Source organism: Thunnus albacares, chromosome 20, assembly GCF_914725855.1.
Source record: "Thunnus albacares chromosome 20, fThuAlb1.1, whole genome shotgun sequence".
In the NCBI taxonomy this organism is placed as follows: Eukaryota; Metazoa; Chordata; class Actinopteri; order Scombriformes; family Scombridae; genus Thunnus; species Thunnus albacares.
In genome coordinates, this window is record NC_058125.1 from 21,318,070 (window position 1) to 21,342,120 (window position 24,051).

At 40.0% G+C, this 24,051-nt stretch overlaps 1 protein-coding gene, 1 long non-coding RNA gene and 1 other non-coding gene across 3 annotated transcripts; 2 read left to right on the forward strand and 1 right to left on the reverse strand.

Annotated features, from left to right (window-relative positions):
- The first annotated feature begins 4 nt into the window (after positions 1-4).
- On the forward strand, positions 5-7,048 carry LOC122970721. The gene is made up of 4 exons (XR_006399310.1): positions 5-1,001; positions 5,660-5,768; positions 6,501-6,599; positions 6,813-7,048. It is a non-coding gene; the product is annotated as an uncharacterized LOC122970721 (long non-coding RNA).
- Positions 644-715, forward strand: trnac-gca. The gene has a single exon. It is a non-coding gene; the product is annotated as a tRNA-Cys (tRNA).
- LOC122970717 (plexin domain-containing protein 1-like) lies at positions 3,469-23,243 on the reverse strand. Its single transcript, XM_044336882.1, has 13 exons — positions 22,601-23,243; positions 11,998-12,170; positions 8,759-8,902; positions 8,603-8,672; positions 6,903-7,025; positions 6,699-6,817; positions 6,510-6,603; positions 6,217-6,312; positions 6,047-6,128; positions 5,892-5,952; positions 5,682-5,805; positions 4,393-4,553; positions 3,469-4,248 (listed from the first exon to the last, which is right to left on the reverse strand). The coding sequence occupies exons 1-13, from the start codon at positions 22,674-22,676 to the stop codon at positions 4,123-4,125; spliced, it is 1,449 nt and encodes a 482-aa protein (XP_044192817.1). The 5' UTR covers positions 22,677-23,243; the 3' UTR covers positions 3,469-4,122.
- Between the last annotated feature and the right edge of the window lie 808 nt (positions 23,244-24,051).

Genomic DNA, 24,051 nt, shown 5'->3' on the forward strand with positions numbered 1-24,051 from the left:
GGAATCAGTAATAACCTTATAAGGAGTAGCAAGTTACACTGAATATCAGACTTTAACACGAGAGAGTACCGCTAACATAATGTAAAAAATACACTAATAAATTTAGTATGGACTCTATAGACACATATGACACATACTATATGACACACTCTTTCATTAAAACAATATACAGAAAAATGAAGGTAAAACGGATAGGAGGTAAAAATTTCAACCGTTTTAACTCATTAAAAGACAGATTTCGTGTATTTTTTTCTAGTCTAAAACGGATCTTAATATTGTCCAACAACCAGTTTAGGACAAATGGAGGCGACAATGTGGTTAAACAAAGAAGGTAGTCAAAATTATACACCTAGATGACACTAAACTGAACAAACAGTATTGTTTACATGTTTGATGGCCACAGGAGAGTCCTCAGTTGAAATGAGTGTATTTGGCTCCCCCTGCCGGACAACGACATAAATTACAACTGGATCTGCCATCTTGTCTTTTTACTGTGACCGTCAACAGTTAGCTAAATGCTACGGTTTAAAACGTTGCCTGGTGGTGTAAATTCTAAAATAATACATATATATGAACTTAGAGTCATACTTACATATCATATGTATTTATTTAAATACACACCATTTCACTTCTGTACTGCATCGGGGGTATAGCTCAGTGGTAGAGCATTTGACTGCAGATCAAGAGGTCCCCGGTTCAAATCCGGGTGCCCCCTCTTTTTGGTCAGGTGGTAACAGTTTGTCGTTTTGACAGAATAAAGAGAGACTGTGACATATAATCAACGTTACGGGTTTCATTTTTCTTTCTTAGGCTCGTAAGACTTAAATCAGACCTCACAAATGTATCATCGTGTTGAACTCACTTTTATGTTTCATCACAGTATTCAAATGATTGTTAAAAGCCCACATCACTTGGACTGTTCCTACCTTCCTGTCAGAATGGTATGTTCCACCTCGGTCCAATGCAGGAAGACGTCCATTAGAAGTTTTTTCAGAGTTCAGGTAAATCAATTAAGGTCCCAAATATAGATTTCAACTGCTGCCTTAGTTTTGCCTGTTAGTGTACGTCCATTGAGCTGTAAGTACAGAGTCATAAATTGATTTATCAGCTTGTTTTTTCATCCTATGCTAAGATAATTCGACTCTTTTTGTCAGTTGCTAACAGGAGTCATGCTAATTAGGACCAATTAAAAGCAGCTCTTAGCTATGTCACCTTCCAACCTGTGCAGAGGCTGTTTTTTTTTTATTTTTTTTTAAACATTTTTCAACCTCTATTTCCCTTCATTATTCATTTAGAAAAGCTGTTATATTTTTTGTTTGTGTGAGGATATAAATGTATTAGTAACAAACAGTCAGCATGGCTGTATGTTCAAGCTTAAACAAACACTATCATCATCAGGTATCAGCGTTGCCAGATGGCAAATGTTAAAAGCATCGTACCAGAGGCTTAAAATTGGCGTATTTTGAGGAAAATTATCGTACGCGAGCCATAACCAAGATAACAAATAGGCATGAATGTGTAATTCAGAAAACACGGTCTGCTGTTCTGGCTGCAACATATGTTGCGTTCAGGGACGCGCCATAAAGTCCCACTTTGAAGATGCGCGGTCATAAACCTGATTCAAAAGACATTTCTAATTTACTAATGTAAAATATATTATCGAAGAAGGCATATAGGAGAAAAATACATGCATGTCAGAAGCTATTTAGACAGTGTGATGTTTACATGTTGCTCTAGACGTTTAGGCTACTGTCCAATTTGTTGCGTCTTTCCTCTGCGCGGTAGATGTGACATTTTAATTTCCCACAGCACTGGAAGGCAGCAACTGACGCAACTTGTAGGACGTAGCACGTACAGGTTACCCTGTACTAATCTGCAAAGTGTCACAAAATGATCAAATTATTGTACATCATGGGACTTTTGGCATTATTGATCGTACAGAGGGCAAAATGATCGTACAAATACGATAATTATTGTACATCTGGTAACATATCTGTCTTTGTAAATTAGCTGTATTTTCTGTTATTGCAGCCTCTGCCTTGCTGGTCACTGGGGGACATTAGATGATTTAAGATCACTCAGTTACTAGGGATCAATGTTGAGCTGTAATGATCAGTCGATCGACAGATTAATCACCAACTATTTTGATAATTGAATTATCATTTTTGAGTAATTTTCAAGAAAAAAATGTCAAAATTCTCTGATTCCAGCCTCTCAAATGTGAATATTTTCTGGTTTCTTGAGTCTCCTGTGAGAGTAAACTGAATATCTTTGGGTTGTGGACAAAACAAGACATTTGAAGACACCTTGGGCTTTAAAACTGTGACATTTTTCACAATTTTCTGACATTTTGTGGACCTAACAACTAATCAATTAATTGAGAAAATAATCGACCAATTAATGGATAGTGAAAAGAATTGTCAGTTGCAGCCTTATATGTGCTATAAACGTACATGATTAAGATGAATTGATCTATCTGTTCAATTTTGCCGGGTAGGAAATTACAAAAACTAATATAGATGTCACACAAATAAGGATATTAACACAGACCATATAGGGTTGACAATTTGATAGTCATTACTTCACTTGTAGATGGACGCTTAGTCTAAATATTTAAAGTTTTGGTCTAAAACTGAATTAGATCCAGGAACGTTGCCATTAATGATGCAGGTGAGTAAACAATAAAAGTAATTACTCAATTAGTATTTTTAAATCACCTTCCTGTACTTGATTTGGATACAAATTGATTCTTTGGAAAGATTTAAATATCAGCATAAGCATAAAACCATTTTACACCAATGTCACCCACCTGATAGGGAAAGTCATCTCTCCCACTAGGTCATTAATCTCAGTGAAACAGTTTCATTAGTGTAATGTAGTTTTTCAAAGTGGGAGGCGGGCCTCCCTAGAGGGACTCCAAACAGTTTCAGGGGAGGCTCATTGAATAGAAATGAAAAAATATGACAGTAGTTATTACATTAGTTATCAAAAGAACAGCCTAACTGTGTGTGATTTGGTTAGAGATAGTTCAGTTAGTGTCAGTTAGTTAGTTTTGTGGAATTTTACTGTTTTACTATTTAGAATCAGAAACTAATAAATGCCTTAGGACAGACTTATTTATGTATTTGGTGTAGTCTGAAGTTATGTCGAACAGCAATATCAGGCTATCTTGGCTCAATTGTTGAGTGTCTATGGGATCAAATAACATAATCATGATCCCATAGGCATCCAGGAATTGAATGAAACCAAGCAAGTAAACTAAGGGGAGTGAGAAGGTGCCTTTTTCCAAGCTTTGTCTGAGGGGAGGCCTACAGTCTCAGACTTCGAAAACCCCTGGTCTAATGTGAAGAGAGACTACAGGAGGCAGTCTGAGATTGTTATTATAATCACCTGTTCATACATTATCCATAAGCCTGGTCTAAATATTGGCTAAATTGTCAGTATCGAGCAGTAAGCATGAGATCAATATCAACACTCACCACCAGCTTTTATTAGAAGACATTTAAACAGAAAAATTCAAAGAAAACTCTCATAACTTGATGTCTCTAAAACTCATCCAAACAGTATTTCTCCAGAGAAATTCAGGATGATCATTATAATCACTATCAGTTATATAGCTAGATATCTGTTGTAGTGAAGTCCACATAGATATGACATTTTATGAACCAATCATTGCTCACATGAACATTTTGTGGAACAAAAAATAACTCCATAGACAGGATAAAAACAAAAACATAGTTAAGTTGAACTGTACATCGGTTTGCAGTATGAAGGCTAGTTCGATTCATTCCCTGACACCCCCTTGAATTGGTAGGTTTTGTAAAGTTACACATTTTCTCTCATCATTTCTGTACAGTCGGCTTCCTCTCAGACCCTCCAACCCCTTGGATGATATGGCAAATCCCCTGTGTGATGGCAAAGAGAGCGAGAGACACAGAGAAAAGCTGCAAGAGCTACAAGAGCAGTTACAGTAAACACCGTCCAGCCGCCGAGGTTGGAGTAGGGACGTCCTGTGATGATGGTCGGCCTGATCGTCCATATTCATCCCTTTTTGTAATACCGTTAAAGTCCTCTAGATGGTGTCCTTTCTTTCTCTCACTGTGTCCTGCACGTCCAGGCCGCTTAGCAGCACTGCTCAGCTTCAATGAAGCCTTCCTTTTCATGACCCCCGAGCTCGACCTCAGCGTAACTGGAGTGGCAGCCCTGGTTGCGGAACTTCATAGAGGGCCAGTAGTTATTGGTGCGTCGCTATGAACAACAGACAGTAGTTGTTAAAGGCCAGGTAGCAGACCAACATGAGTGTGCATGTGGGATATCTTTAAACAACAAAATAAAGTGTTTATTCTACAGAAAGCATGACGATGTTTTTGTGGAGCCAGACGTTGTTCTCACCTGCATGAGGTAGAACGGTGGAGCAACTGTCGGGTGTGTATTGATGTAGTAAACAGCCAGTAAGGTCAGAACTACAAGCAGAACAAGGGCAGCCACCACACCTGTTATGATGGCTGTGTTCTCTGTTATCCCTTTATGGTGTGGAGGGCCCGTCTGTAAATCTGAAAGGAAGGAAAACAGATTGTTGTTAAAACAATTCTGCACAAAAAAGGGTTAAAAAAAAAAAAGTGGTTTTAACCTTAGATCTACAGACTGACACATCACTGATATGTATGGTTTGCTGGGATAATATGGGTACAAAAAAGAAAATAAAAGTAATGTGGGATGCAACATAGCTAAATGCATCCACACATGCGCAAAGAAACATTATTTGCGTACACAAGATTAAAAAAAAAACATCTCAACACAACAGAAATCTGATTGGTCAGACAAGACAACCAATGAAGCCTGAAACAGCCATCAGCCAACCTGTGAATAATCAATGAGACAGTTTAAAGGATGATTCTGGTTTATTCCAACTTGGAACTTATTTTCATAGTTTTGGCGATCATTCCTATTGATGATAATAATACATTGTACTTACCAAAGTAGAAGTTAAGAAAATAAAAAATAAATAAAAATTAAGTTTTATGAAGCCAGATTTATCCTCTACTCTATACTATAGGTTTTTTCAAACCTATAGTTCACTTCTGAAATCAGTGGGTGAGATGGTAAACCAAGTCTTGATGTTTCTTTTAACACAGGGAAAATTTAAGTGAACTAAAATGCGTTACTGCAAGCCACATGAGAACTTTTTCTCCTCTTAGCCAGTTGTGTCTGGGGCGGGACAAAGAATGTTAACAAGGAAGGAGGAAGAAGATCCCGGAAAAGGTCCTATCTACCCAGTATCAAAAATGTAACCTACTTCATTGTGCTAGTCCAGGTCAGAACTTGATTCTCTCTCTGCCTAGCTGCTAGCATCTGTTGATTACACTCATCCACATCCCAGTCTGCAAACCACACTTGGCTACAGGAACTGTTTAGCTCAAGTTCACAAACATGAACCATTGCTGCAATAGCGTGGACAGCCAGTTCTGTATACATTCTTTATCTCGAGGGAAAGTTGAATCCAGATCACTTGGCTGGAGTTTTGGTTTCACCAAACTAATAAAATGTCAATCAAAGCTCCAGTCCAGTGATTACGATTCAACTTTTTCCAGACTTGAAACCACCTGGACGATTGAGATGTGGCCTCACTGACATACCTTCACGATGTGCTCCCCCCTAGAGTCTGCTTTGGAGAAACTCACCCCTCGTGACAGGCTGGTCCTCGAGCACTGCTGAGGAAGGTGTTGGACCCGGTGAAGACTGGTTAAAGGAGCTCATAGATCCCTCAGGTAATACTGGGTTGTAGTCCTCACATTTGCCTTTTGCCTGAGTGAATGCTCACAGGAATTACTCGAGAAACAATAGAAATAGCTGCTCATTTCACCAATATATAAATGGGAAAGTTGTCTCACCTCTTCAGGACAGTTGTAATCAAGCCATTCTTGTCTATGCCGGTCGATTCCATCAGAACATCTGAAACTCAGAGGGAGCAAAATGAGAGGAGCCAAGCTCTCTATGGCTTCAAAATAAAATAAATCTTTCAAACACTGTGAGAATTTCATATTACCGTTGAAGTGTGTTGCACCAGCCACAGTCGGTTGTCAAGTTGGATGTTAGACAGAGTTCACAGGTTGTGTGTTGAAGACAAGCTGGAGGAATCGGATACAAAAACGTTATGGAGTTAAAGTACAGGGGTTTAATAATAAGGCTCGAACTGCAGCTTGTGTAAATACTTACTGGGCAGAGGTGTGAACTCAAAAGCAGATCTGCTAACAATCTTTGTGGTGTCGATCTCAACACGATGATACTCATAGATAGTACGCCGCTTTGCATCTTCAAGACAAATATAAAATCTCAATAAGTTTGTGTTTCTTCTTCTTCACGTGGTTTAAAGGCTACTCTGCTTCACTTGATGTGCACTTGATAATTAAGTAGTGCTGCATGTAGAAGAAAAAAATCTCCTATTTTGTCACAATATTTAACATTTGATAGGTAGACTACGATTTTTTTTTTTTTTGAAGAGAACTGACCTGAGGGCTGTGCGAGATATGCCATGAAAGCATCAGACAGTCCCACTTTCACTGGATGTTCGGTGGAATTAATATTCAACACTGGCACAGGTACCTAAGAAAGAAGGACAGAGTTTGTTTTAATATGGAATGTAACCTTAGGATTGTTTCCTCTTGGCAAAACCAGTTTAGCTGAAATCAATAACTTACATCCCTGTAGTTGAAAACAATAGTTCCATTTCTGTGGAGGGCTGTCTGGAAAGTAAAAGCTCCTTCAGCCTCTCGGTCCTTTAGCCGCACTTTGTCCCACTGTACCACAAACAGATTACCTGAGTGGGGCAGGATACAGAGGCCGGTCAAAGACAACCAGGAGCTGCCAAAGATGACCAACTTCGCTGAGGAGCTCCCACCTACCGTTGTCCGAGTACCTCACTGTTGAGTTTTTCGAAAAACTGGGGTCAAAGTTGGCCATGAGGGGAGCGATGTACTGCGTGGCAGTCAGCATTCGATGAGTAATCTCCCCCGTGAATATGAACCCTGGGGGGGGGGGGGGGGGGGGGGGGGGGGGGGAGGACAGGAATACAGGTACAGGGGCCAGATGCATAAACGATGCATACGCACAAAAACCATGCATATACCATTTCCCGCACTTAAACTGGTGTTTATAAAAGCACAATGTGCGGTGAAAATGTGCGCACCTCACACATTCTTCAGACCAGGCGTACACGTTTTTCTAAAGCGACCTGAGGGTGATGTGATGAGGTGGAGGTGAACTATAAGGTGAGAGACGGAATCTTTTAGTAAAACATTGTTTGTTTATGTCGATTACCAGCAGAACTGATCGTGTGATTGTTTTTTTTTTTGGGTTTACACAGAGATTTGTAAAATGCCAATCAAAGGCACATTTATTAAGGTAACATCAGTTACTTTGTGTGATTAATTTTATCATTTTTTTAATTTACACAGGAATCAACATTTTATTTTGCTGTTAATATTCTTTTTATGTTATCTTTAGTTGTGTCACACCTTGTAAAGTTGGTTTAGATACGAGAGCTGCAAACTATGATTACATTTCTGAGATATCACTGCTGACAATGGTTTACAAGTCCATGTGATGAATTAATGATATGGACGCTATAAAGAGCTGCACAGCCCTGCATAAAGGTCACGCGTGTTGACAGCTGTTCTGGTTGTTGGAGAACCTCGCTGGTGCAACACAATCGGTGAAATGGCACTTTTTATTTCCCGTTTGTTTCATTGACAGCTGTACAGACTGGTGGAGCATGTTGATATGAAAACAACTGGTTCGGGGCGTGTCTTCACCCATTTATGGCTCATCGTGGGAGTGGAAATGACGCTCGTGCATGTGCGCCAAGTTCCTCAATGACTGAGATTTATAAAACACAACCATGCGTACGCACCGCTTTATAAATCTGACGAACTGATGCATTTGCATATTTCTGGCTTTGTGCGTAAACACAGTTTTAGTCATGAATATACACAGAGTTTTATGCATCTGGCCCCAGATGTTTAAAAATGCTTCATTGATTTCATTCCTACAACCTTTTTCATAACTCTTTTAAGGATTATTGCAGTGCATGTATCATGCTTGAATCCATTCACTACAAACTGTGTGTACAATACATTACTTTTACATGACAATTTCTGGTTGTGGCTGTTCATCAAGAGCCATAAAGTCAAGTCACAAACATCACCCATGATTGCTTGGTTTAAAAAGACTACTGTTAATCAAACTGCTGATTGTTTAGCACTAATTGTGCAAGTGAATATCATTTTTTCATCCACTGTCCCTTACATATTCAATAACATAAAAGATTTGAGGAACAATCACAGAAATGAAGAATCAACAAATAACTCTTTCTTGATTATTTGCTTTAGGTGAAAAAACCAAAAAAACTATTTAGGACATGCACAGCAATTAAAGGCATCAGAAAATGAAGGCATTTATAGTTAATTAGATGTATTATAGCCTGGTAAACCTGAATATTTCCCCAGGGTAGGACAAAGTCTCCTTCAGCACACTGATGGTCTGATCTGTTTGGAAGAGCAGGGAAAATGAGTGCTGCATTGAAGTAATGTAAAGTAAAACTCACCACCAGTTGCTACGATAATTTGTCTCAAGTAGTGCCCATAGAAAGGGAAATCAAAAGAAAGCGCCACTCTCTGTGAAGAAGAGAAAACATCAGACATGGCTGGGAGTTAAATCAGACGGTTATATGTGTGTGCATGTGTGTGTGTGCCCCTCTCACTGCTGCCTGTCGGTGTGTATTGGACAGTATGCCGTGGATTCGGACTTGGCTCTTGTGCTGGGCGTTCAGATCTACCCACAAGTCTTCAGTCCGTCTGTCCATTGGACCAAAACTCTGCCATCTGTAGTACCTCTGGGAGTCCTTCTGAAAGAAAGAGGGCACTCGTTAGGAAAGTGAAGTTTTCAAAAAGCATTATTCATGGTGAGATAGTTTAGAGTAGATTAAGTAAACTGAAATCTGTCAATTTGCATTGATAATACATTGATTATTTCACAATTTATATAATTTCACCATACGATTCTTGAGTTATTGTAAGTTCTAGTTCAGGCTGACCTGACCTGATTTTTTTGAGCAGTATTGCAATTGCGAGTTACAGTAAATTGCGACCATTTTCTGCAAAGTAAACATTAGGCCTATTAAACAATATACAGTAGCAATATCACAAAGTTAGTCCTACAAGACCAGATCTGATAAAATGATGCAGGTATTTGTTGTTGCTTGCTGCTGAGGTAAACCCAGAGAGTGGTGCTTCTTCTCAAGGAAACCATCTCTGGCTGATCGTTAATAGTAGACATCGTCATGCAGAGAGTACATTAACAAGATGAGAGGCAAGAGTTCTGTCGTTTGTTGGCTTACAGAATTAATGGCAATTAGCTGCAGCTGTGTAAAATTGCTGGCAACTTGTCTTTACGCTTTTACACTGTCATACATGTTTTTACAGCTTGTTAAGAAACTGTTAACTACTAATTCAAATTGCACTTTCTCAAACTGCATTATTGATTTAAAAAAAGATCAATTAAAATGACCAAAGTCCATTTTATACAACACTTTTTAACAAAAAGAGGCTACTTGTTGCCTTTGTAGAGCCAATAAATCCTCCTTTTTCTCAATTTTTGAACCCCACACCTGGATGTCCTGAAGTGTGTACGTCCTCTTTCAGCCATTTTTTTGTAATAGATACATAGATGCATATCAGCCAGAAATCCATTAAAATAAATTAATATCTTGACTAGAAACATTCAATTAATTTTTTTCAGGCATGACATGACATGACATTAAATGTCCTTATAAAGATCACCGTTGGTTCCCAATCTCAATGTCAGGAATTAACATCAATATAAAGAGTTGTTAGGTAAGAAAAGCCTTTTTTCTAATTTTCTAATCTTTTCTAATCTTCAAATGAGACAAGCTCAGGGAAAAATCACACTTTTATTGTTACGTTCATAGACATACAACATATAAAAAGGAGTCTAAAGAACAGATTGTTTTGTGTTAAAGGTTGGGAAACACGGCACATCAAGGGATTTGTCTTTACAATTCCACTTGGGGGAGCTGTTTACACATTATCCACAATGTTTTGACAATGTGTGCCTGTCTTTGTACAGATCTCCAGTCTTGATGGCATTATTAATGTATGCCACAGTTCAAGGTGACAGAGAGCAATGGTTTTGGGGTTTGGTGTGGGCTCTGAAAGTGGAGCAGTTAAATGCAGCGCCTCTCCAGCTGCTCCATATACAGCAAATGACCCACTTTTTTCTCCCATCTCCACTGCCTGACACCAGCCTGTGTTTTCTAAAAGGGGGTGGTGTGGGTTTTCTAGATGAGGAGATGGGACCAATCGCACACTTTTCCCTCACAGCTGATTGATTTATTGAAGAGATTTGCAGCAGGCAAGAGGTGGAGGTTCTTCAAATTGGGATCAGACCTCCCTCAAAAACCAGACAGCAGCCGTACAACAGGGCTACCTGTGATCTTGTCCAAGTGAGTCATTCACGAGCACACACACACACACACACACACACACACACACATGGGCAGGAGAAGCACATACTCACGTACAGCCACGCTTAAACAAACACTGTAAGTTGGCAGGACAAGGACGTCGTCTGTTTTCAATTTGCAGTGTAGCGGGAGGTAAAAAAAAAAAGTACCACACAATTTATTTGGGTTGAATTTTACTCAGGCTGGTTGAAGTGAACACAAGACGCTGGGACATAAGACACAAATAAAACTTCATCTCTCACACACACACACACACACACACACACACACACACACACACACACAGACCTATAAGGTAATGAATGGAAAATGCCACAGGACAAGTCGACCTGACAGGAACTTAATAACATCGACCTCTCATCTCAGAGTTGTGATGTTCCTTCTTCGTCTGAACCTCGACCTTCTCTAGGTTGGAAGAGTAAAGATTATGACCCCAAGTGACCTTTTGGCTCAGTATTATTACAATTATATATCTATAGTCAGGGTTAAAGCTTCTACAATGCACCAAAATAACACCCTGCTTTTTTAGGTTAAACCTAATAATAACCTGCAAGTTACACTTCATTCATTTAGCCGGACACTGTGTTCATGTTCCCTGATTTCTTGTTGGGGGTGGCAGATTTAGTTTTGCTTACTAAATCATGAGAAAGTAACATATCCGTCGCACCCTCTTCTTTTTCTGTGGTGGCAGTGGGATTGCAGTTATAGGAGCAATTACCTAAATTATTTTGTGAAATCTGAAGAAATATGCCAATTTAAGAATTGTTATTTCTGTAACTCGGCTTACAAAAACCTTTGCAGCTGCGTCAATCTTATCCAAGCTTGTCACCAGTTTTTTTATGTAGCAAGGTAGCTAGCTCCACATTCTTCTGGAGGGAGCTGTATCACAGTTTAGGGTAACAGTAGCTGCTCTGCGCTGCTCTCTAGTGGAGTTGGCAAAGTTTACACTCCAGCAACTTGAGCCAAACATGTTACCTACACATTACGTTACGAAACACCTACTCCAACCTACTGTTTGAAAATACGAACAGTATGGCATGAATTACCTCTGTGTTGCTTGTCCAAGCTTATATTTTTTAAAGTAAACATCCAAAAAGATGTATGTTTCCTTATAATAATGTACCATAATAGCAGATTTAACCAGCTGGACACTTGAGTTTTCAACAAACTCACAAAGTTATCATTAATTAGCAAGCTAGCTACAACTGATAAAATCTACAAGCGACAGTTGGCGTTTCAGCCAGCAAAATTGATGGTTTCCAGCTACGAATGAGAAGCCTGCTTTAGTCTGACATCCAGGATCCATTGTTTCAAAGTTCCCTGATCATTTTTGAGTGATAAATCTGCCATTGTTATTATCGTAAACTGCATATGTGCCTTGTGAGAATGGAAAGCTTGACAGGCGTAGCAACTAAAAGAAGGGGGGTTTAGCCAAGGGTCAACTCTTCAGATCTCACCACTGTGCGGGTCATGTTGTCAGGCAGGGGGCTGATATCAACTCCTCCTATTCCTCCTGCTCCTTCAGCCTGTGTGTCCCGGGCTCCTCTGTGTTTGTGTAGAGTCTGCTGGTCCCTCCTGGTTCTGTGTAAACCGGACGGATCCCCATCAGTCCGCAGAGGAGTCAGTGCATCTAGAACAAGACAGTCATTATGGTAACTGAATAGAGTCAACACACCCACATGGACCCTGCAGAGACATCCAGAGCTCGGAACAACTCCATCAACTAACAGATGTCTCTTGAACTCTGTGGGGTCACCTTTTTTTTTTTTTTAGTGCCATGTTTTCCTCATGTTGTTGTAATCCTTCATCTGTACCATCAACTCAACATATAAAGCAACTATTTTAAATACCAGCCTTTTTGATGTAGGCGGTTTTGAGAAAACACAATTGAATTCTCTGCTTGATTTCAAAATGTGTGAAAGGAGCTGTAAAAATAATGACAAAATGTTGTTTTTATAAGGAATCGAAATAGTTGTGCCTTTAAACTCTGTGGTCACATCTGTTCTTTATTGGTTACCATAATTTGGGTCATTAACCAGCAGACATGTCCACAGAAAATGAGATGTTTAGAGGTCTTGGAGCAATAACTCACACGATGATAGAAAGAAAACCGCAACTCACAAAACCAGGAAAAAAGATGCATGAGTGCATTTTCTTTTCATCTGTCACGCTGAAGTAGTGCCACGATTTCTTTTTAATTACTGCATTTTAAACTAATAATGTGGCATGTGTGTTTTGGCTGGACTTTGGCTGGTTATTAGTTAATTGTGAAGCATGATACAACCTTAATTTGGCGCCAGTGTTGTGTTTTGGCCAAGTAATCCCTGTGTATATACACAATGCATGTAGAGCTACGTCTCTGTGTGTGTGTGTGGATCTACTAAGTGTGTATTCAGGTTTTCATGTCATCTGCTCAACAGATCATCGATGTTTATATTTTTCACATTCACTTTCCTTGAGGAATGTCTTTGTGTTTAGTGGGGACAGTGATGACTCACTTTCCTGTGCACATTTTCAGTCAGCGGAGTTGCGAGGTCAGCAGAATTTACTGAATTTGAGGCATTAAATCCAGTTTGCTGCCTGGATTTTATGTGAGCTGTTAGTTCACTGAATGGGGCTATTAAGTGACAGCATGTTATGAACCCTTTGAGAGAAGGAAATACAAGAGTCAGACTGAGGTACAGGCTCCCCTTTGCCTCTTTCTTTTTTAATTGTGTTCAAAATGGCCAAAATTATGTGGACACCCTGAGTGGGAACTACCAGTTTGTGGCTGTAGCCAGTTCGGAACCGTACCTTATGCTGCCTCCATCTGTCGAGTCATTATGGTCTCAATCACTAAATTCAAGTCCTCTAATAAGTGGGAGTGATGATTGACAGTTGCTGCTCTCCCAGGTGCTGGGACTCGCACTGAGTCGGTCTACTGTCACAATATTTCAGTAAGTTTAATGTTACTTGATTAGGATACCTGCCCTGTTAGCACAGATTAGCTAAAGTAGCTAAAATTAGCCTAGCGTTTCTTAACAGGTGCATGGCACTGGAAGCAATATTTGTTAAAGGGGGGGCATTGAGGTTTTCTTGGGGGGCGTTTGTGTGTGCTTGTTTTTAATGATAGTTTAGTGCATTTGAATTCACAGTGCTATCGAGTCTATTTTCCTCCGTTTTATGCTGGTAACTACAGTCAAATTTGGCTCTGAGCACTTTGAAGATGCAGGTGACCCACGCTCAACACTGTACCTGAACACCTCTTGTGTAGACACGGGGAAACTATGCTGAGTCTCTACTGCAGTTTTCCGTCATTTATGGTCGCACTAGTTTCTCTGTCCTCTCCTCTGCTCTATTTGTCAGTGTTTGTGTTTAGCTTTGTTTGAATCATATATTAAAATTTGGCAAATTCCTGTGAAGTTAGCTACTGGCTCAAACAGCTCCTCCTCTCAACCAGCAGCAGAGGGAGGAGGACAGAGGACAGGAGGAATGCCTGATAGTGACTGATGTCTTTCTAAATTTCACTCAGTATTTTAATGTTAGGAATACTATTTATTTTACTGACTTTTTCTTTTAAGTGAGATATTATTAAATTTATATGGGGACCTTGCTGATGGAAACATTACTGTTGCTGCTGTAAGAAACTATATTTTGTCATATTGAAAATATAAATCTGTTCTAATCCTGTTCTGATTTTTTTTTTTTTTTAAAAATAATTCAAAACCCTCACAATTCTTTAGTGATGAAAAAGAACCGATAAAAGTATTGATAAATACTCTTATTTCTTTCTTCTGACGTTTTGTTCAAGAAAAAAATGCCGCAAGTGTTCTGTGAACTTTGGAACAAAGAATCTAGAACAACAATCAAATATTAACAGACAGTATAAATCATTATCAGCTGGATCATAAAGTCTGATGCGTGCCTTTTATTCCAACAATGAAATAAAAAAGTGCTGAGATGGCATTAATGCAGTCTGTTGTATCTCTGTGATATGTGCAAATCGCGCCAAATAAATTGTTTGTGGATAAGATGAAGAAAATTCTAACCATAGCCGTCCCCACAGCTGTCTAGTGGCGACAGCCTGACTATGGGAGGATGAGAAAATCTGGTTCAAATCCATTCACTATAAGTATGTTTTACCGCTGTTTTGTGATCATTATGTTTAATGGCACACAGTGTGTTTTTTTTAAATAAATATTGTAACGATAACAGTCTAAAATTGTGTGAAATTGCATAGTTTTTAGTCAAATAACATCAAATTCTCTTGGGGGAGGATGCCCAAAACCCTATAACTGGTTATTTTATTTGAATGCTGCAGGTCTGATTATTTAATCAACTGGATAACATCATAAAACAACATATCAGCAAAACGGCACAGTTTCCAGTCTCAGCCTCAGACGTTTTCCTCGCTAGGCTGCTCTTGTTTCCCCTTGGAACAATTAATAAGAATGCTTCTTGTTTGGCACCAAATTACCACTCTCTGATTGGCTACTGTTCATGGTCAATAACGAGACCTCATTAAAGATTGTGAAATTTCTAACTGCTGTATTTGTTTAACACTCATAAATATAATTTCTATTTGCAATAATAATTTTTGCTCCCTGCATGGGAAACTAATGATAATGAAATTCAAACTATCCAGTTAAATCAAATCTGTTATTTCAAATCCAATAACATGCTTTTTTAATTATATAACACAAAATAATAATCAACATTAGTATTCAGGGGAGACAATTAGCCTACATTTTAATTGACGGGGGGGCGGTAAGGGACCTGGATAATGGACGCTGGCCCAAATAAGGTTTAGAGCCACTGCATTAGCCCAAGTGTGCAGCGCTCAGTGTTCTAAAGCTAGCGTTAGCGGGGCGTTTCCAGAGTGTGAAAGGCAACACCCTGCACTCCTCATTTGGAAGATCATGGCTCCAAATGGAAAAGATAGCACCAACCATAAGCTGCAACTCTGGGCTTCAAATCAGCTCCAATGCAAACAAATAGGTGATGTCACACCTCACTACCCTATATACAGTCCATGGGACACCCTTAACCCTGTCAACGTACTTTTGTATATTTTAGGTCTGTGAGGTTTTTCATGGTTGGGACTAGTCCCCTTAGTTCCAATTAAGGGAAACCTTAATTCTGTAGCATACAACAATATTTTAGACAATCGTGTGCTTCTACCTTTATGGCAACAGTTTGGGGAAGACCCTTTCCTGTTTCAACATGAGAAAACCCCCGTGCACAAATCCACTTCCATAAAGAAATGGTTTTCATAGTTTGGTGTGGAAGACCTTAACTGGCCTGCATAGATCCTTGACCTCAACCCCATCCAACAGCTTAGGGATTTAGGTTGATGAACGACTGCGATCCAGGCCTTATTGCCTAAAATCGCGGCTGACCTGACTAATGCTCTAGTGGCTGAATGGGAGCAAATCTCTGCAGCCAGGTTCCAAAATCAGGAGAAAAACCTTCCCAGAACATTGCAGGCTGTTATAACAGCAGATTAATGCCCATAGTTTTGGGTTCAGCAATCACATAAAACTGTAATATTTGGGTGTCCACATACTTTTAGCCATATAATGTATTTATTAGATGAGTAGTGAGGAACATTAGTTGTTTTTTAGTTTGCTGTTTGATGCTACAGTGGGTTTATCAGAGCTTTTTTGCTGAAAACAGCTGCTGCTGAAACAGGGTTGATGAGATCTTCAAGCCGTCAAACCAAAACAATGAGCTGAAAGACGCTAAAACATACAACTGAGGGGAACTTCAGAGTCAGGTGGTAATTCTTTGTGGATTTGTCACTATAAACGGCCCCTTTCACATTACACATCATCGTTTGGTCCATTTGTTAATATAAAAATATTCATTAGTGTAGCTTCAGATAAAGATATATTATCATAAAGACAGATAAAACATTAAATCAAGTGACATTTCTATTATCAGAGAAGTAAAATATAATGAGAAAGAGACTGAAAAGACAAAATGGGACAAGAGAAATTGTAGAGAGGTTATCACACACACAAGGGAGACTGCTCTAATAAGGAATCTTGTTGTACGGTACAGTGGAAGCTATTTCCAAAGCTTCAGAACAAGAGGCTCCTAATAAGGTCAGATTGGCAGGACTCAACATCGCTAAACAATTGAGGAGGCATCAAACAGCAGGAGGAAGAGCTTTGAGGAGGAGGAGGAACACTCAAGTGGCAGATCAGGGACTAGGCGTTAGTGCCGTGATACCGTACATGATTATGCATGTATTTTTCTTCTCCCTTTACACTTTATAGGTCACTTTTGGCCTACAAACTTCATGACGAACTTGTTTTCTTTCCTGGATCATCTCATGAGTCAGGCCTTATTGCCGAAAATCATTACCGACCTGACTAATGCTTTAATGGCTGAATAAGAGCAAATCTCTGCAGCCAGGTTTCAAAATCAGGAGAAAAGCCTTCCCAGAAGAGCGCAGGCTGTTAAAACAACAGATTAATGCCCATAGTTTTGGATTAAGTTGTTTAACAATCACATATAATTGTAATGTGTGGGTGTCCACATTCTTTCAGCCATATAGTGTATTTATTAGATGAGTAGATGAGGAACATTAGTCCTTGACTTTTAATTTGTGCCTTAATGTGGGTCTAAATTAAGTGCTGGTTCATTTGTCACTGAATTTCTAATTTCTCAGGTATGAGTTTTTCATGAAGGAAATATCTGATAGCTATTTAGCTGCTAGATGCTCCACTTCAGGCCGTCAAACCAAAACAATGCTGCTGAAAGACGCTAAAACATAGAGCCGAGGGGAACTGCAGAGTCAGGTGATAATTCTTTGTGGGTTTGTCACTACGAGCGGCTGCTTTCACATTATACATAGTCATTTGATCCATTGTTAACATAAAAATGTTAGTGCAGATAAAGCTTTATTATTATAAAGACATCGATAAACATTAAATCAAATGGAATTTCTATTATCAGAGGCGTAAAATACAGTGAGAAAGAGACTAAAAAGACAAAATGGGACAAGAGAAATTGTAGAGAGGTTATCACACACACAAGGGAGACTGCTCTAATGAGGAATCTTGTTGTACGGTACAGTGGAAACTATTTCCACAGCTTCAGAACAAGAGGCTCCTAATTGGGTCAGATTGGCAGCACTCATCATCGCTAAACAGTTGAGGAGGCGTCAAACAGCAGGAAGAAGAGCTTTGAGGAGGAGGAGGAGGAACACTCAAGTGGCAGATCAGGGACTATGCATCAGTGCAGACATACCGTACATGATTGTGCATGCATCTGTCTTCTCCCTTTACACTCTATAGGTCACTTTTGATCTACAAACTTCATGTTGAACTTGTTTTCTTTCCTGGATCATCTGTTACCCTGACCGACTGTCTGCATGCGGGCCTGGATTAATGTCCAGGGGCTAAAAAGAGTTCAAGAACGGGTTGGGCTTAGCATAAGGACTTGAGTTAAGCAAAGCACGGTAGCGCCAGGGAATGTGCAAACTGGTGGAGATAAACATTCTGGTGACTTTGAAACAGGGCCCAAAAATTAATTGTCTAAAAGGACAGATCTGACATATTTGCCTGTGAATAGCAGTCAGCTTAAGTGTAAATATACCCTTTGCATCCCCCTTTATTAGCACATGATGCATGTATTCTGAAAACCCTCTAAATTTAGTATATTCCTGTTAACTGCCAGGATGGTGTCAGTTTAGTTCTATGCATCCACACAATGTCAGATTTCCTGCTGTTTAATCCCACATATCTTGCAGTGCCAGGAGTGTGGACCTGAAACACAGGCTTATTTTGTTTTCTATGATAAAACAAACATGTCAGCTATTTTGAGGCAATGGCACCTGCGTGGCAACGGTGTCCACTGGTATCTGCCTCCTCAGATGTGTCTGCATTGCAGCAACCACAAATCTAGTGGGTGTTGGGAGTCACATCGAAGTAGGACACAGCATTTTGAGCCATATACAGCGTGCTATGGATATAGAGATTGTGTTCATTCATCCCATTACTGTCTCCCACGCGCCTATTTCCCATTTCCCTGATCTCTTGCTCTCTCTTTGTCTTTTTCCAGAAGCATACAGCAGCTCTGTGGCCTTCTTTCTTTACTTGTTTTTGCTTCTTGTGGAAAATTTGCACTATTTATCCTTATCTATTCTTTCCTTAATCTCTTTTTTTGTTGTTGTTGGACATCAAAGAAACACATTAGGTCACATTTTTATCATTTAAAAGAAGCTTTTGAAGGCCAGACAGGAGCTGAGACAAAAGCTGATGGTCTTTCAGTCTGTTCAGTTGGATTAATTCCAGGGATGAAAAATAAATTTCCTCTGAAAATAATCTCTTTCTGGGTAAATGCACAACACATTGAAGTTCAAGCAGAGGTGAGGATTCACTGAGGGCACAAAGGCATGTACTTGATTGGGGAAAAGGAAAAGAGAATTCACTTCAGGCCCCACAGAAGAGAACAAAGGGCCAACATCTTTGCTCCAGAGACAGATATGCAGAAGAGAGTGAGCCATTATGTACTGTCCAAACACAGAATGGGAGAGATGATTAAATCTCAAGATAGAAACACAGCCTTGACCTTGTAGCAGTCCTGTTTTGTGCGTTGTTGGCGATTAGACATGGAGTCGGTGTCAGGACCAGGAACAGCAAAGCACCTGCACTCTTCTGGCAAAAGCATCATTAGTGGAATAGTAATCACAACCTGAAGTCACTGCTCTGTGTGTCATCGCAGTTAAGCACAGTGGTTTTATTGTGTTCAGATTTTAAAAAGGGCGATCCATGTTAAAATCAGCCTGGAGCTTATGGCGTGGGTGGAAGCCATTTGGCACCTCACGCTCAGAGGAACAGCAGTAACCATAACACACAATCACAAACACTGGCAGCTGGACTGATAAGCACCCGAAAAGAAAATTAAAAATGCGGTGCTTCGATAAATACGGACAAGTGGATGAAGCTCCAAGTTTAGAAAATGTTTAAGTGAATTGTCACGGAGAAGTTGTTGTGTTTTTTGTTTACATTTGGAGCAGATTTTCCATCATAAGTGCAGATGACATCTAGTTACAGCTTGCAGATGGTGTCTGCTTTTCAGTGTTGCATCATTTATAGTTTTCACGATAGATTATTTTGCAGAGTGTACAGTAGCACCTAGCTAAACCAAATCCTTTCAGAGTCAAAATGCACTATACTCTGAAGTTTGAAAGACACTTGAAATGACTTGTTAACTGAAGAATCTATCTAACCTGGAAAATCTACAGTTATGTTTCCTTTGGCTAAGATAATAAAACTTTCCGTGGCAACCTAGAAAGAGTTGTGAAAATATTGGTGTTATGGCATTTGTAGCTCATGTCGGCCATTCGTCTGCAACCTCAGGCCCACCGGGCCTATTGATCAGCACAGCCTGTCAGTTTTAGATCAAAACTGTGTTGTAAAGATGCCATCAAGCATGAAATTTTAATGTCAGACAGAAGCCAAAATCTGTAAATGTGAGTGGAGTTGTCTTCGAGTTACTCTGTTAATCTTCTGTCGCTGTGTAGCATTAATCTTGACAATTTGTAGCAGTTTTCACAGCAGGTGCATTGCATTGTGTTGAAATTATTTAGGTACACACACAGACTTTTATTTAATCTTCGCTGTCTATTACTTGAAAACTGCTTAAATTGTCACCATGATCAGGTTTTGACATATGACATATGATTCAAAAGGAACTGTCCCTCAAATCAAAACAATGCACAATGCTTTGAGGCAATGTCTTCTTGATGCAACATTGGCATAATCAGACATGCTGACTAAGCTCCTTATGTGGAATAGGGGTCCTGGTGACCTGTTGAATATCATGTTCTAGGAGGGGGAACCAGCACGGGGAGGTGGACCAGAGTTTCTTACATAAGAGAGCAAAGTCCCCAGTGGTTTACTGAGTGGGGGAAATAATTTACTTTAATATTGTTAATTAAATTCAGGGTAGGGGTATGCATTTTTGTTTTTATAAACTGCTTTCCAACCCAACCTGTCTTTGCACATGAAGGACATTAATAAAAAGGAATTTCCACAGATAGATTCACATTCACAATTTGATATCCTACATAATGCAGACACAAGTAAGGGCCACCAACCAAACACCAGCATTTATCACAGAAAAATTTCAGACTGAAATCAATTAATGTCAGTGGAATCGCTCACTGAGGCTAAATTATTCTGCAAGGAACTTTTGCGTAGACTTCAACTTTGACACTGAAATTCGTGTTGTTGAACAGTTGCAGATCTATTAGAGAACGGAGAGAAGCATCCAACCTATTTTATGTAACCCTTCCTTAGCCGGAGTTTAAACTGCTCTACAATAGAGATGTGGCATGGTCTGCAGTAAGTTGTGAGACTTTGGCCCTGTTCATACCTAGAATTAACATGTGTCTTGTGTGATCTGATCACAAGTGGACAGTTGTTAGTACGTCAGTTCACACCTGACATTAGAATGCGTCTCACGTGACCACTTGTGATCTGATCTCACTTCCCTGCTCTATATGCAAATAAACACGTACATTATTTCTGTTTGCGAAGACCAAATGCGTTGTTCCTTTTAGCATTCTCTCTTTTTCAACATGACACTGTTGACGCACAAATCAGTACATACTTACTCTTATGCAGATGATGTCAGGTGTGTAGGCGGTCCTTCAATGTGGCCCTGGACACCTTTGCATACACACATCTAAAAGAATGTCATATGTGGCCCAGACCACTTCTGAATGTGGTCTGAGCGGATCTCAGTGTGTCCTCAGTGCATCTTGGGTGCATTCACACCTGTACTTAGAGCTGTCCACTTGTGATCGGATCACCCAAGACATTTTAACGCCAGGTGTGAACAAGGTCTTTGATCCCTCCGATCATAATGACTGCAGGTTGTCACAACCAAGCTCACCAAGCCTCAAGCACTACCTATTTAGCAAGGAGCTGTGCCACTTTTTGGAGTGAGCAGGCACTCAGATGACATTATCAGGCTGTGGGAAAAGTGCCCAAAATAGAGACGCCGCTGTACAAACGGTGAGGCTGACATCTGGTACTGAATCCTGAGTATAGGACACACATTTTAGCGCTGTAGATGAGCGCTGACATTCTGCTGGACTTTGTCGTCTTGTGTTAGGGGGGGATCTGTCTCTCTGGTCTCTGCACTCTGTGTCAGGTTGTCTTCTGCAGAGCTAGGGTCCTGATCAGAGGAAGTGGGACCACAGGAGAGGCCAGATAAACTGGAGCACCACTGATTGTTGGAGGAGGAGCGGCAGCAGAAGAACGGGGGCTGGCTAAAAATAATATATCTCCAAGGAGAACAAAAATACACACATACAGACACACACACACACACACACACACACACACACACACACACAGAGGAAGGCAGAGGCGTACACAGCATACAGGTTACAGGATATACTGTACAGGAGATGTACTGAACAACCAAGTGCACAATATTTGGGGTGATTAGACACAGTTTGAGATGAAATAAATCAAGAAAGAACTGCAAAAAAACTCTTTAAATGTATTCTAGACACATCTGCTGCACTCATTGACTTTTTCTACTTTTATAAAATGCCTGCTGGAATAAAAGCACAAGTCATAATTGAAATGACTGGCTAGCCTCAAATATTTATCTGCTAAAAAGCAACATTTCCAACCACATGATCTGTATTTTTCAAGCAAATGAACACCAGACACTTGCTTTCTCAAATCAGAAATCTGGAGGTTTCGTACCCTAAAATAATCCAGACCTACACATAGCCCTTCATGTGCTTCCTGTGGCTGACAGAAAGAAATATCAGGGGACCTGTTAGCTTCACACACGCACACACACACATGCACACACTTGCAATTCCACCAAAAAAGTGCCCAAAAACTATTTTCAAGCCTGCCTGGTGCTCGAGTTAGTGGCAAGGAATTCAGGTCAGATAATATTTCTTTTAACTTTCCAAGGTTTCAGACTTCTGGGAACCCATCTGTGCAGCGCTATTTTTAATAAAGGCAGTCAAAATGGTGTAAATATTGAAGTACATGTGAATACCTGCATGAATTTGGCATTGAAGAAAAGGGGGCTTACCTTCACGCTCTTGAGCCCACACTCTCCCCAGTTCAGCCTGGGAGAGACAGATGAGGAGAACAGCATAAAGCCCCATGTCCAGCCGACTCTTCTCCCTCCGTCCCCAACTCTTTATCACTCCTCTTCTTCTTCTTCTTCTTCTTCTTCTTCTCCTCCCCTGCTTCCCTTCTTGCTTCGCTGGAAGAACGGGGCGCCTCGCACTCCTCCACTCCCCCGCCTTTCGTTCCTCTCTCTTCGCCTTATGCTCTCCCACACACCTCACCTTTCTCCTCACCTCAGCCAAGGTTTACTGTTTTTCTCTCCTCCTCTGTCTCTCTCTTCTCCAATTTATGTCCTTGTTTAGCCCTCAGAATGACTTGTAGGAGGACAGATACATGGCAGCAGAGGAGTTGACAAACAGCTCAAGTGTTGCTTAGTGAGGAGTTGTCTTCTCTTTCCTCTCACTTTTCTCCAGTATTTTCTGTTCCTATTTTCTGCTCCTTGATCTTCACTCCTTCTTCCTCACTCCCCCCTCTGTCTGTCTCTCTTCGTCTCTCTCCTTGTGTTTGTCTCTGTTTCTCTGTCAAACAGAACTCTGGGGTTTTTAAAGACTTCCCTTCAGAGGAAATTTTTATGTATTTCTACATTTTTTTTTCTTACTCACCAAACAAAAAAAAAAAAAAAGAAAGAAAGAAAAGGGGTTGGAGTTGGGAGGAGCATGTCTCCCTCATGTGGAAGCATGTTGAACCAAAACAAATGTGATAGTTTAATGGTTGTTATTTTGACAAAAGCCTCCTGTGTGGTGTGTTTGAAAAAATATTACATGGATTGATGCGGTTTGTATGTTTTATTTTTTTCTATTTTACAACTGAATATGGGTTTATTATGAACATTTTTCCCTTTTTTTTGTCATTCCATGGCTGAAAATTAAACGATGCACTGAAAATCCAGCTGTCATTCATACACAGAGACGACACAGGATTGTTTTAGAGGCTGTTGGTGTTGTCAGGGTTTATTTCGATTCACAACTGCGCTCAGGAGTCGCTCCTGCTCATATGAATTGAATTAACTGAAGTGTACCAGACCTGTTTTCCCATCTGTAATTCTCATAACTCTATCTACCATCGGATAGAGTTTTTATCATGTTGTTGTTGCATGAATGATCCCCTTACCAGCATTTTTGTTTTATTTTTTTTATTTTACAGTCTCAGCAATGTCCTTAAACAGCCAGACAGTGAAGTGTTTAGCAAATGTTACTTAAACAGGAGTAAATAGTGCATTTGTTGGGGACTATTTTCAGCTGCAGATTAATACAGTGAGTATTTATGAGACTGTCACTCCCAAGAAGAACGACACAACAGGTCGTAACGTCATGACATATAGTCAAGTTTGAGTGACAGATGCCATCTAGCAGCTGTAGTTATTATGACCTGGGGCAGTGGTGCAGTTGAGACAACATCTATATACGTTGA

What these genes read in the sequence shown, in the direction of transcription:
- LOC122970717 (XM_044336882.1), bottom strand. Translation starts at nt 22,676, where the DNA reads ATGGGGCTTTATGCTGTTCTCCTCATCTGTCTCTCCCAGGCTGAACTG. An exon ending in ATATCTCGCACAGCCCTCAG is followed by an intron (nt 6,313 to 6,509) that starts GTCAGTTCTCTT and finishes TTTGTCTTGAAG; the next exon opens with ATGCAAAGCGGCGTACTATC. An exon ending in GGACCAGCCTGTCACGAGGG is followed by an intron (nt 4,554 to 5,681) that starts GTGAGTTTCTCC and finishes CCTTCCTTTCAG; the next exon opens with ATTTACAGACGGGCCCTCCA.